Genomic DNA, 13,746 nt, shown 5'->3' with positions numbered 1-13,746 from the left:
GTGATAAGAAGCCTCAGTGGGCAGAGGCCAAAAGAGAGTGACAGTCCTTTGGGAAAAGAAGGAACTCATCTGAATTCTGAGATCCTCCAGACTAGACTCTTAACAGGACCAGATTTCTGGTTGTGAAAACAGTTAAAGGTGATGGGAATTGTTGCCCCTGACATCCAGGCATTGAACAAAGAACAGAAGGGGAGAGTGAGAAAGGATAAAGAGAGAATAAATCGTGCTGTCTTTTTCATCTTATTCTGTAACAAAGTGAGGTGCTGCTACATGGATGGCTGATTCATTTAGAATAAAGAAAGCTTTACTTCCTGCAGGATCTCATTGCCTCTCAGCACAAACTGTTGTGGAGAGGTTCAATTCTGTGGTTGTTAATGAGGCTTGTAATTCTGGCACTGGTTTACCACCTCTGCTGTTTCGGGATATTAGGATAGGAAGGGGTAATAAGGCTTTTCTCCCCTAGTGCATCCACATGTGCACATGTGCACTCACACACACACAGAAATGTGCCTTTCCCCTCCTCTTTCTTATGAAGACAGTGTAGGGTTGATTTTATTAGAAAGGTGTTTAGAATGTCTGGACTTGGAATCCAGGGCTTGGCTGGTTATGGTCTGATCCAGAATAATTATGCAGAGCCAGGCATGTCTTAGCATATTCATCCAGCCCTGGATAAACAGAATGACCTTCATCTGGGGAAAGCTCATCTGAGTAACTATATTTGAAATCTTCCTGTTCTTCAGGGAGCTGCTTTGCCACTTGGTGAAGATTAAATTGGATGGCTATGAGCTTGAAAAGAATAAGGCTCAGCCTCTGGAAGATTATGTGAAGACCTTCCTAGATGCAGAGGTGAAGCCCCTCTGGCCAAAAGGCTGGATGCAGGCCAGGTGAGCAAGAATCATGTTGTATTCCAGGGATTCCTTATCATAAGGGACCTCGGAAGGTCATTAGTCCTATCCCCTGTTCAAAGTATGGCTAGCTTTAAAGTTAGATCAGGTTGCTCAGGGCCTTGTCCAGTTGAGTTTTGAAAATCTCCCAAGGATGGAGGTTCCCACAGCATCTCTGGGCCCCTGTTCCAGTACTTAATCACTCTTCATGAGATCTTCTCCTTATTTCCAATGAGAATTTCCCTTGCTGCAACTTGTGACTGTTCCCTCTTGCCTTTTACTGTGCACCTCTGAGAAAAGTCTGGTTCCGTCTTCTTCATGACTGCACACACACACCCCCACACACCCACACACTCTTTCAATAGTGGAAGACTGCCTTTAGATCCCCCTTGGCCTTCTTATTTTCCAGACTAAACAAACCCAGTTCCCACAGCCTCTCCACGTATGTCATGTGTCCCTGCTCCCTATCCATCTTAGTGGCCCTCCTATGGACTATCTCCAGTTTGTCAACATCTCTCTTGTATTGTGGGGGCCCTGGAACTGGCCACTGTTTCCACATGTGACCTCACAAGTGCTGAACAGAAAGGGATAAGGATTGGACCTGCTGACTACACTCTTGCTAATGCCTCCTCATAATATGGTTAGCTTTCAGCAGTACACCGTTGTAATAGTGGCTCACGTTCAACTTGTCCACCAGCACCCCCAGGTCCTTTCCTATATGGCTGCTACCTAGCCAGTTAGTCCCAGCCTGTACTATTGCATGGGATTAGTCCATCCCTGCTGCAGGACTTTGCATTTGTCTTTGTTGAACTTCACAATTATTTTGTGAGCCCATTCCTCTAGCCTGTACAGGTTGCTGTGAATGGCAGCCCTGCCTTCCAGCGTGTACCCCCGTTTTCATGTCACCCACAAACTTGCTGAGAGTGCGATCCAGGCTGTCATCCAGGTTGTTAATGAAGATGCTAAGTAGTCTTGGCCTCAGTATTGACCTTTGATGGATGCCATTGGAAGTGGGTTACAGGTTAGAACGGGGACTGAGGTGAGGCTGACTGGCCTGTGGTTTCTGGAAACCTTGTTACAAAGGATCTTTTCAGACGCTTGGGAAATCTTCCCTAGACCCTGTATTGTTCCCATAAGAAAGGAAAACAGAAAGATTTAGGGACCCAGGAACTTACACAAAACATGTCAGAGAGTCAGCAGAATAAGTAGGAATTGGGCCTATTTTCTTTACGCCATCCTATGTCTTTACTGCTCTTTCGTGCCCTCCATCCTCCATGCCATTGAGCTGGCAATTGCAGAGAGCCATGCAAATTGCAGAGTTGTTCTACTAGGACTGTCATCAGCTTCTGGCCTGCTTTGTTTTGCTCAATAGTTTTAAAGAAAGGACACCTGTTTAGTCCTACTGCTGGAATCTGTATCTCTTCACATTTAATGAGCTGGACAACACTGTCTTCTTTTCTCTGCTGAATTTGGTGTTTGGGGTTCATGAGGAATAAAGGAAGAAGGAGACTGCAGTTTGTAAGGGCGATGAGTGTGAACAGGAAAATACAGATCCATTTGGAAAAATGCATGACCATTTATTGCAGCTGCATGTGCACATGAAATACAATAATGTGCACGGTTGTAGTGAGCTACTCAGTATGTGAGCTGAATGATGGAATTAAGGAGATGGGTGTAGATTCCTTCTTAGTTAATGACAATACTACCAGCTTGGGGGTCCCAGCTTGCCAATTTTTACAAACTCTTTCCTTGAATAACAGAAAAGTGAAAATCTTTTCCCCTAGTTTGTAGGTGAAACTGTTTTAAGCATACAGATGTTCCCCTAAGAATCTCCCTGAACGCAGGAGAGCCTTATGGCAAAGTTAACTAGAAAATGACTGAAGACAATTGGTTTTCCTGGTTGCTTTCCAATGGCTAAAGAACAATGGTTTCTCCTCCTGGGACTTTGTGGTCTAAAGACAGAGAGTAGGCTGACAGCCACACAGAAGGGCAGGGAAGGGATTGGCAACACTAGGCAAAATAGAAACAATTTTATGGACAAGTCAGCTTGATTCACTGTCAGCAAGAGCACGGAAGTTCATCTTTAAGAGGAACTTGAAGACTGACAGACTAGCAACTTTGTGTATGTGTTCGGAGAGGCCCAGCCATGATTCTGCTTTCTGGGTTAGCACTAAAAGGCAATTAACAGAATATATGTTGAAATAAGCTGGCTTATTAAAAGAAAAAGAATGACAAAAGTCTTTGTCTCAGAAATTCAGTCTGGTAGTAACAGAAGGAAAGCATATTCCATATGCCAGTATTGACGGTGTATTTATGAGCTTTTCTCCCTGACGTCTAAGAAAGCAGCTGATTTGTGGCAGCTCTTCTAGCTGAAATAGTGTTTGTGTAAGATGCTGGTTTGCGTAGGCTCAGTACTCCAGGATTTTGGATGAAGCTCTACTGGTTGTGGTTAGACAATTGTTACAGAAATGGTTGTGTTGATTTAAGAAGTCACCTCAGCTGTTTACAGAGGACACAAAGGCAACAGAGACATGCAAAACCTGAAGGTTTCTCATCCATGTTACTGTATTGCTGTATCTGAGGCAGGGGAAGGTAACTTTTCTCCCTTGAAGTTGTTGAAGAGCTCTTGGATGATCTGTCAGCCTTGCTGTGGCAGCAGTGACACCCAGCTTGAATGATTGTACTGCCTCTCCAGTTGGCTGTCGGCTTTTTAAGCTGGCTGAGCTTTTTCCTTAGTTAATGTCCAACAACTGCCTTAATGGCCTCTCCAGCGCCTCCAAGCATAGCTCCCCAGAGAGGGAATTGAATGGGGGAGTTCAAGAGGATTTTCCTGGAAAAGGGATGAATATATTGTTTCCTCTCTCTGTGGTTTTAATTTCACTAAGTCCCCTGCTGTACTGTGCAGCTCCTTCTCCAGTGATCCCAGCTGCTCTACTGGGTCTTGCTGGATATCACTTCTCATTGCTCTCTTCCCTTCTTAGGACACTGTTTAAGGAGAGCAGGCGTGTACATGGACACCTCACATCAGTCCTGTGAGTATCGCACAGCATTCCTTTGGAGCGATAACTGGTGAACTCCGTTCCCTGGGGTCTGGGTGGATCATGCAGGAGCACCTGAGCTTGCTTGGCTCCCATCAGATAGTTTGGCGCTGCTTCATTTGGGGAGGTCTAGGGAGAGTAGTTTTTTTGTGTGTGACATCTCCCAGCAACTGTCTTATTGAGGTGCCTTACAGTAGGCTCAGAGATAAGAATAAAATAAGAACTCTGAAGCAAAGTTGCCTCCTGGCATTGTTCAACAGACTGGAGTCAGGGCTCTGTTCTCATCCCTGGGAGGCAAATCAAGGTAAAATGGAGTGTGATGCCAGCACTGTGATTATTGCTACCTGTTCAGTCAGTCCTTACTGAATTCTGGATTCCCTCTTTCTTGTTGCTTGGTTAAAGGAGGGATGTGATGAGCTTAAGCTAGCGAAGGTGGGTAAGACAGGCTTGTGGGTGGCAAATCAGGAGAGCTATCGGAATCCAGCTGGGCAGGTGCTTTAATGCCAAAGGGTCTTGTGGATCTTGCTGGCAGTCTACAGTAGACAGTCATACAGACGTAGGCTGATGTCTGTTTGACCGAGGGTCCTATTCTTGGCACTGGTTGGATGAGGGGAAGTGTGAGAGAGTATGAAATAGAGTATAGAGTCATCCTTCCCTCAACCGTACCATTCCAGCAGCTCAGGGATGTCTTGAACCAGAGATTGCATCTGACCAGACATAAAGTGATCTGTTTTTCCGTGAATTTGGCAGATGCTTTTGGATCCTTGGCTTCTTCTGGGAACCTAAAAGAAATTTATAGCTTTTCTCCAATATAGTCTCTGTATCAGTTTCTGCCTGGGTATTGCTATAGTTAGGTCAGTAGTGGGTTCCTGTAGTAGCACCTTGCCCTGCAGCCGGTGCAGGATGTGTCTGTTGAGTGCTTTCACTGCTCTGCTACCATTTCAAAGACTGCTCCGCTCCCTAATTCATTCCCCTGCGTGGGAGCTGGGGCTTCTTAGAGCAGCAACAAACGTCGTACAGTTTTGAATCCTAGCAACCTGAGATGCTGCCTCTGTTCCCTTGGTTCTTTGCAAAAGACTCGGTGGATCATCATTAACAGGGCCCAAGTGTGCTCCTTAATTGGGTGCTTCCCTGAGGGCGTTCAGTGAGCCCATATTTCTTTTGTCTCCTTTCAAACAGGGCGAAGAAGAAAGTTATGGCCCCCACTAAGGTGAAGGTGAAGGTGAGTTCTTTTGTTTTCTGGTTCTTATGGTTGACATATCCCAAAAGTCAAGCGACTGCCTTCTTAGAGCCCATCTTTGAGCCTCCTATACATTAGATACAAGGAAGTTGTTCCCTGAAACGGCCCTGATAATCTGTACAGGGCTTGAGAGCTGCGAGAATAGTAGCTAAAATCAGTGGTGTTGGCTGTGGTGCTGTACAGCAGCAGTACCGGCTGGGAGGGAGGGAGGGACCATCAAGTGCAGATCATGCCCACTGCACCCCTCCTCCCCACGCTACGAACCTTTTATTCCCTTTTTAGCAAGAATCCCTGCCTCTGTTCTGACTCTGCTTTTTGTTGTGGTTTTGTTCCAGGAATCTTCCTGTAAACCAGATAAAAAGATCCCAGTTTCTGTTCCTTTGATGCACTCAAGCAGCACCTTAGCTCTCTCATCAGAGCCCCAGGGAGGAGCTCTGGGCATCAGCACCCAGACCAGAGAACTCTTGTCCCTTGGGACAGCCCAAGCAGCCAGCAGCACTGGCACTCCCGCTACCTTCATGGATGACTCTTTGGATGAGGACTTAATTCATAATCCCACCTCTTCACTTGATGCCGTCTCTAAAGAATTGGCTGTGCTGAACAGCAGAGCAGGAGGAAGCCCTGACTTTACTCTTCCTGGACCTCCAAAAGCTCCATCAGAGAAGATCCCAAATCTTGCATCCTCAGAGGAGAAAAGGACATTTCCAAAGTCCAACCCTTCCCCTACACCCTCCCCTGCTGGTTCCCTTCAGTCTCCTCTAAATTTCCTGGCTGAGCAGGCACTGGCATTGGGTCAGTCCTCTCAAGACAAAAAGACAGAGAGCTCAAATTACAAAGAGCTCTCCTGCCAAGCCTCCCCCAGCAAAATCCTTCCTGATGCACATCAGTCTAAGCAGAAACATCACAGCCTACTCCGACCTAGCCACGGGCCTCAGACCTCCGCCCCAGTGCCGGGTGCTCAGGTCAAGGTCTTTCACTCAAACAGCCAGCCACAGAAAGCTTTCACATCCCCGGCTCCGTTTGTCAAACTGCAAAACCCCAAGTCCTCTTCCCCACTGCCCCAGCGCTCCCTCCTCCAGCAGGTCAAGTCATCAACCAAAGCTCAGAGCTTCCATTCCTCTGCTTCACCAGGCAGCACCCCAACTTCCAGCAGCTCCCACAAGAGCCCAGGCTCATCCTTGTCATCTCTCAGCTACACAGGAAAGCACTCAACTGGCTCTAGCTCTTCAGGACAATCTTACAAATCCCCCTTTGTTTCTGGCTCCCTCTCCAAGCACGGGGCCTCTTCCAGCAGCTCCTCATCTGGAGCTTCTGCAAACCAGGGCTGCTCCTCTGGTAGCTTGCTGCCTGGTGTGCAGACGCCTTCCTCGGGACAGGCACCCAGCCGCTCCTCTCCAAGCTCCTCGGTGAAGAAAACACCCGTTTCCCAGAAGCTGACTCTGGTAGCCCCACCTGGTGGTTCAAACGGAGATTCTAGCGGGGGCACTCAAGGGGTGGCCAAATTACTGACCTCCTCCCTAAAGCCAGCTGTCGTTAGCAGCGCTGCATCTTCTACCTCTGTGCCGGTAAGCAGGAATGTGCTGGCCTAACCTAGTGCCGGGAGAACGCATGGTGCTGTTTCAGGCAGTCTCCTAACTTGTTAAGACGTGCCATAAAGTCATAACTTCAAAATAAGTTCCTGAAACTCTTAAATAACTGTATGAATCCTGCGTGCTTAGGCTATGAAGATGTGGTTGCCACGGGTTTGCACTCTGGAATTCCAGCTTTCCTTTTCAGTTTAGTTTAACAAATAAGCAAAATCCTGCAATTTCTGGGTACTCTTATGAAGTCTTCTTGGCCTGACTTTGTGAGTTGTGGGGACAATAGTTCTCCCATTTGGGTCTGGAGGAAGTGCAATGAGACAAATTGCCGTGAAAGTTAAAATCATTGCATAAACTGAAATTATAATTATCAATTTGTTTTTAATCAGGTCTGCAAACTTGGCCTTACTAAAATAATTTGGGAAAATTTAAATATTATTGACGTGTTTTTTCACTACTGATCTACTGAATAAATAACCCTTGATATTGTGCTATAAACTCAAAATGCCTGCCCAGCTTTCTTGGGTGGTTATTCTTTGCCACTTTCTGTTGCTCCTCAATCACTCCTATAACTGATTGGAGTGATGGTTTAGAACTGAGCTCAGTGCCACACTGCAAAATTCAGGGTCTGAAAATTCAGTGGAATTTGATGTCTTATGAAGGACCTCCTGGCTTACCTATACAGACTTGCATTATTCAGTCATTGCATTTAATGATATAGGAGCTTTGTTTTTCATCCAGAACAAAAAATTAGTTATTCCTAATGCTGTCATATTAATTACTTGGCAGCTGCTGATATTTGCCTTCTTTTGTGGCACTGGGAAAGAGCTCAGAGAGGATCACTGTGCAATTAAATGCATATATTTAAATGGGCCTGAAAACTATATGTTGCTCAGCCTCTGGAGCCAGTTGTTACCGAGATAGCCGAAAAGCGTTCAGCAATGGAGTAGATCTCTCAGCAAATAACATTCTTGCGTAGAGAGGTATACCAAGCCTCGATGCCTTGAGTTGCTGGCAATGATACGCTGCTGGAAGTTAGAAGGACGCTTCCTGGAAATCATAGGGCATGATTAGGCTTTTCCTCTGTCTATTGGAGGCAAAGTTCCAGAGTTGGAGAGCGATAGGATCAGATCCAGTACAATCACTTTTAGAAGAGTGCAGCATCCAGTGGCTGGATGGTCGCTGTCCTGGGCATCTCCTCATGCTCAGCAGCTGGCAGCTCTTGGGCCCTGGCTGGGAGGGTTTTTCTTGCATGGCAGAAGTCTTCAGCTCTTTATGTGTTGCAGTTCCTTGTTAAGTATGAACGATGAAATGCCATGGCTTTCCCACCCCTGACTGACTTTTTCTGTTGCCTTTCAGAAAGGAACTAGTGGAGCTGTGCTGCTAACAAGTTCTTCCTCCTTAAGTGTACTGTCTCCATCCTACAAGTCCAGCAATCCAAAGCTGCCAGCTGCTCTGAGCTCCACCCCTTTAGGTATTATCTCTCCTATTCATTCCTTCCCTCTTCATGTCATCTCCTTCAGTTCAGACTCCTCCCCGAAAGCAGGCGTATCAAAGGATGCAATAGTTACGGGACCTGCCCCAGGAACTTTCCACCATGGCCTTGGCCACAGTGAGTGCCCTCCCAGTCATGCATGTGCATGTTACTTGTGCCTGTGCTGTCAAATAACAAGAACAACATTGCTCTGCCGTGTTAACCCATTGCAGACAAACTCATCTCTCTTGCTGTTGCTTCATGCTGTAGTTCGTGCATTTATATCTCTAGCAATTGTATTTGGAGAACCTTGGGCACATCTTTTTAGCTATCCTAGAAGTCCCAATAGCTGGAGGCTAAGCTATAGGCCCTAACTGCAGCTCCTCTGCTTGTTTCTGTCTTCAATGTGTATTTGTTCTTTTTTTTCCTCTCCTTTCTTTGTTTTTCTCTCTAGGTCTTCTAGCTGGCTTGCACTCCAGCCCCCACCATGCAGCGCCACTCCCACATTCTGCCCTGTCCACTCATTTACCGCAAAGTTTGCCAGGTAACTTGTCAGACAGTCTTGTTTGTCTTCTGCGTCGTGAGTCATCCTGTACCTTGGCAGATGCCTATTCTAGGGGTGAAGGCAAAGTTGTTTTCCACATTATCTGACAGGTGCAGTCACTGCTAAAAACTCCAGCCTCTCCAAGATACAGAGCTAGGCTTAGCCCTTTGCACCTTTACTATGTAGTTGGCCAGCACAAACTTGTTCAGCTGTAGAATGATGAGCCCTCGGTACTTATAGCAAGTGTTGGCTCCTGGAGGTCCTCAGCTTTGCTGTTTGTGTCGTAGTAAAGAATTATTCTTCTAGGGTTAAAGCTGTGCGTGTTTACGTACAGGCTGCTAGGACTTCCTAGGGTTGAACGTTCTGGCTGTTGGAGTTTTGTCACTGGTGACCTACATAAAATGTGTCGGACCAGACAGTCTTGCATCTGTTCACTGAGCTGATTGCCTGCATTTCCCTCACAACAGGTTTGTAGTGTGAATGGAAACTGCTTTACTTGGTGTTGACAATGTGATGATTTTGCAGTTAAGCCTGTTCCTGCCTCAGTTTGATGCCTGCAGACCTAATGCACAAGACGAGAGATTTCTGAAGAACACCCTCTCTGCTCGTAAATGGAGTCCTGCCTGCTGTGGCTTGGTGGGCCGTGAGTGTGTGGAAACATGGTGGCACTATGGAGAAAGGAAAGAAGTGAGGGGGTCCATGCAGCGTTCAGGAAATGAAAATGCGAGGGTTCAGGACTGGGCTCATCTGCTTCTGGCAGTTGCTTACCCCATGGTAGTTGCTGCAGCTATTTCTGCTTTCTTCATCAAGTATCCCTTGGCTCTTCAGTGCAGTTCAGTGCTACTCTCCCAGCATCTGCTCCTACAGTGATGCTCTTGCTGGGCAACATGTGTCTGATCTGGGAGTGGATGTGCTAGCTTAATTTTGTGGCACTGGGGCTATTAGTAGATGTGTGGATAAGCTGCTGGAGTTAATCTGGCCTCCCAGAGCAGTCATGGGGTAAAATGCCCTTCACTGTTGAGGACAGTGCTTGTTTGCTGGAGGAAGAAGAGTGCTGTGTACTGGTGAAAATTCAAAGAATTTGTCGTCTCTGCTTCTTTTGTTGAAGTTTGCCTGAGCCATGTTTTTACAGCTCTTCACTGAGATGGAGCAGAAGCAGCAGCTACTGGCAGCAATCACTGGAGTGAAAGACCTTTCCTTGATCCATAGGGAAGAATGGAAGGCTTTCTGCTTTAAGCTGTATTTGTAAATTTACAGTTACTGGAGAGTGAGATGTTTGATTTCTAGTTGAACAAGGGTTGTGAAATGTATTCTGTGTCACTGAGAAGGAGTTCTCTGTCTCATTGTTTGAGGGAATTTAGAGTGGTGACTTCACTGTGGCTTATAGAGCTCATAACAAAAGAATTTTTTTTGATGGACCGCTGCTTTTAGACAGACCGGATGTAGTGCCAGAAGCTGAGGGCAAACAAAATGCAACTAGAAATAAGTGACCACTGAAACAGCTTCTACAGTGGCATGCTGGATTCTTCCTTCCTTGGTCTTTTTGCATAAAGATTGGAGACTGAGCTCAGCGTTGTCATTTCTGAGGATGTTATCAATTGTGCTTTGCCAAAGTAGATACTTAAGTGACAATCATAGTCTTAAAATATATTAATTTCTTTTTGTGGACTAAACTGTGGCTGGCTGTATAGACAGCCCCAGCTGTATCACTCTGTCTGAAAACTGAGTAGACTCCAGTGTGTTCAGAGGTCTCTGTACGTGCAAGGAAATGTTGATGTCTTAAGCAAAGGCTCTTATACCGACATTCATCAAAAAGCATTTGAGCAAAGAGCATTCAGCATTTGCTTGTGTGTTGCTACTGCTGCATTTGCTGCTGGAGGTGCATGTGCGCTGGTGCCATGACAATGGTTCTGCTTGCTTCAGAGAGGTTCCGTGCTGGGACTGAGCTCTTGCATGGGGTAAACTGTCCTTGCCCTGGAGAAGAAGAAGCTGTTGCTACCCCGCTCAGTGCTTTGTTCGTGATAGTCTGACGCTAGTTTTAGTTGCTCCTGATAACTTCTGCTTCCTTAAACTTTCTTGATTTTTCTCTCTTCGCTGCATTTTCTCTTTCCCCTCCACAGCTGTTCCTTTCCTTCAGTGGTTAGGCTCCTGTGAATCCTTTTGCTATCAGTGTGCACCCAAAGCCTTCATTGCAATGGCAAAGGTCTGCTAACAGTTTTATTTGAACCCACCTTTAGATGTTAGGCAGCAAATACCATGTATTTTTAGCTTCCTAGATGGGGGTACATGGTAGCATAAATTGGTAGGCTAGCTAGCCTCCCAGCAAAAAGCTTTGGTGCTTTTGCTGGGAGACCACAGGAGACTCTCAGTGCTTCCCATGGCTGTTGCCTGGATGCAGAGGAAGGGCTGCTTCCAATTATTAGATGTCTTTGAAGCACTTCCTCTTACCCCTGATTCCTTGGTGGCTGAAGGTGAAAGTAGGCTTTTCTGTGCAGAGAGATCTGGCTGCCCCAGCTGCACCCAGCTCCACGTAGCTGATGCCAAAACCCCTTCCCACTTGGTTTTGATCTCTTTCAGATGCTTCTCAGCTTCATGGCAAAGGGTCCAATGCGCAGCAGCGGAAATTGTGACATCTGCAAGGAGGGGAGCTAGAGCACACATAGGATAAAAACCAAGAGGAACAGGTCATGAAGACTGAATACCAGCTGTGTCTTTTTCTCACGACAACTGGAGAGACTGAACTGCAAAGAGGAGCTCATTGGCACGTTTGCTCAGAGGCTTTCAGAGCAAGGCCTTACACAAAGGGTCATCTTGAGCCATGCCCTAATGAGAGAAGCATTTGTAGCACTGTTTTATTGCTGCTGCCCTTCACGCATTCCCTGGCACTGGCAAGCGCTAAAACTTGCAGGGAGACTCGGGTGGCTTGGCTTTCTTGCAGAAAGTCCAGTGCTGGTGGATTCCCACCCGCCTGTGTCTACATCTGCCAAGTACCTCCAAGTCTAGTTACCCCCTTGGTCTGCCAGTGGAGGGTGTGAAAGGTGCTTCTTTCTGCTTTGGATTTACTTGGGTAATTCTGGCACTGCCAGTGCTTTCCGAAGACATTTGACTAACTTTTCAATTGTACTATAAAACTGTGCTACAGTTAATTGGAGGACTTAACATTTCCTGTGTGGTGAATCTAACGAACCACCTGGTGTTCCCCTCTGGAGGAGAAGGAAGACTCTTTCCTGAGACATTTCTAGATGCACTCATGAACGTTGAGAATTCTACTTCTTTTATTCTTTGGATTTTTTTTTTCCTCTAAAGGGATGTGTTTTTCCTGCTCAGTTTTATCCTCATTACCATTGAATGCATTGGATCGAATGGAACACTTCTCAGCATGTCACATGTATAGGAAGACATAATTCCAGTGCCTTTTATGGTGGAGCAAGAGTGGACTAATGACACACATTTCAGCCCTATTTTGTGTGCTCCTCAACCCTTTTTTAATCATTCTGTATTTAAGATGTATTCTGTTTTATTTAATAGAGCTTTTTATGGTTGCACATCAAAAAAAGCTGCACTGTCTGGACTTCAATGGTGTCTTGGTGACTGCGAATACAGTACCAAATCCAGCAAGAGCACCAGTTCTTATCCGAGTTTGTGCAAGCGGGTTCCAGACCTTCCCCTAAAGCCATTCTTTCCTAGGGTCTTCAGTCATGTTCTCTTTGGTGGGCAGAGGGAATGATCTAGGTTAACCAAGGTCACTACTACTCAAATGAATTCCAGAGAAGAATATTGCTCTTCTGGATGATTTCTGCACTAGAATCATGTGCTTGTCACAGCTGCAGGAATGGGGACCATCTAGAATTGGGGTATCTCATTTTTAATTTTTTAACTCTTAGACCTAAATACTGATCCCTGAGCGTACCCTTTCGATCTGTGCATAGCTAAGGGCAGACTGTGGTTCCAGCTGAGCTTATGGGTTCTGATTTTCCACTCTCTCCCAGCCTCTCTTCTCTCAGGCCCCCGTAGCCACGTCTGAATTATGCAGCAGAAGCACTGATCCACGTAGGCTTCACTGGTATTCCCAGCAAACACTTGCAGCCTTCCTTCTCGAACTTTGGGGAAGGATGGTGACACTGAGCATACCAGCAAATATTTGCTTTAGTTTTTCCCCATTTTTGGTAAGATCCAAGATGGACTGTTTTCAATTTGAGCTGATAAGTGATTTCCCGAGATCAGTACGTTGTTTGTATTTTTAAACAGATGCAGCTCAAAATTGAAAAAATTGTTTACAAAAAATACCTAGGTTGTAGCAAAAGAGCCAAAGACAGAACTTGTGTTAGTAAAACTAAGCACAGCAGTTATTGACGGACTCTGAGCAATGGATGTCGCATGGTTCCCGTTGAAGGCCTAATCCTGAGAGGTACTGTGCACCTTCAACTTTCAATGGTAGCTTGAAAGAGTGTTTAAATACCTGGCAGGATAGGGACTCTCAGCGAGTGACCTGAGGTACTGGTTCAACTCCCTCTCTTTGCTTTCACTTGAATGCTTCTGCTGGGAAGCACGCACATGCGTGGCCAGAGCAGAATGCCCTCGTTCTAGGAATTTAGCGAAGCCTCTTGCCTCAGGGAAATGTTTATTCGGTGGAAATTCTGTGGGATATTTTTTTCTTTACATGCTATAATGAATGAGTGAATGGTTTTGAACAGAGTCGCAGCAAGGCAGAACCACGCAAAGCCCTGACAGCTGATGGGGAGCCAGGAGTCTGGCATCTCTGCCTTGACAAGGCAACTTGCAACACTTTCGTGACAGTGTGGGGAGGCGAGGCTCCCATGGCACTTACTTAGTATGGCAGTTCCTTTTGGGTGTAAGAGCTGCAGTTTACTACTATTATATTTTTGTGTGTGTGTTGGGACTGTCTTGCTGAAGATGAGGGGGGTGGTATGAAAACTGTCAATCTTGTACAGAACAACTGAATAAATTGTTTCAAAGTTTCCAAAA

General features: G+C 46.0%; 1 protein-coding gene across 7 annotated transcripts in view; it reads left to right on the top strand.

Moving 5' to 3' along the window:
* UBN1 (ubinuclein 1) overlaps positions 1 to 13,746 on the top strand; it is a 27,463-nt gene extending 13,717 nt beyond the window's left edge. Inside the window, exons 12-18 of one of the 7 annotated variants that reach the window (XM_068908448.1) lie at positions 741 to 884; positions 3,866 to 3,916; positions 5,102 to 5,144; positions 5,498 to 6,727; positions 8,102 to 8,354; positions 8,671 to 8,760; positions 11,338 to 13,746. In XM_068908448.1, the coding sequence (XP_068764549.1) occupies positions 741 to 884; positions 3,866 to 3,916; positions 5,102 to 5,144; positions 5,498 to 6,727; positions 8,102 to 8,354; positions 8,671 to 8,760; positions 11,338 to 11,390 (1,864 nt within the window). In that variant the 3' untranslated portion in view covers positions 11,391 to 13,746. The remainder of the gene's footprint in view (positions 1 to 740; positions 885 to 3,865; positions 3,917 to 5,101; positions 5,145 to 5,497; positions 6,728 to 8,101; positions 8,355 to 8,670; positions 8,761 to 11,337) is intronic. The other 6 variants (XM_068908452.1, XM_068908449.1, XM_068908450.1 and 3 more) reach the window with 6 other exon arrangements.

Source organism: Struthio camelus, chromosome 15, assembly GCF_040807025.1.
Source record: "Struthio camelus isolate bStrCam1 chromosome 15, bStrCam1.hap1, whole genome shotgun sequence".
Lineage (NCBI taxonomy): Eukaryota > Metazoa > Chordata > Aves > Struthioniformes > Struthionidae > Struthio > Struthio camelus.
Note: the sequence above shows the minus strand (reverse complement) of the source record. Positions and strands in the feature narration are given on the sequence as shown.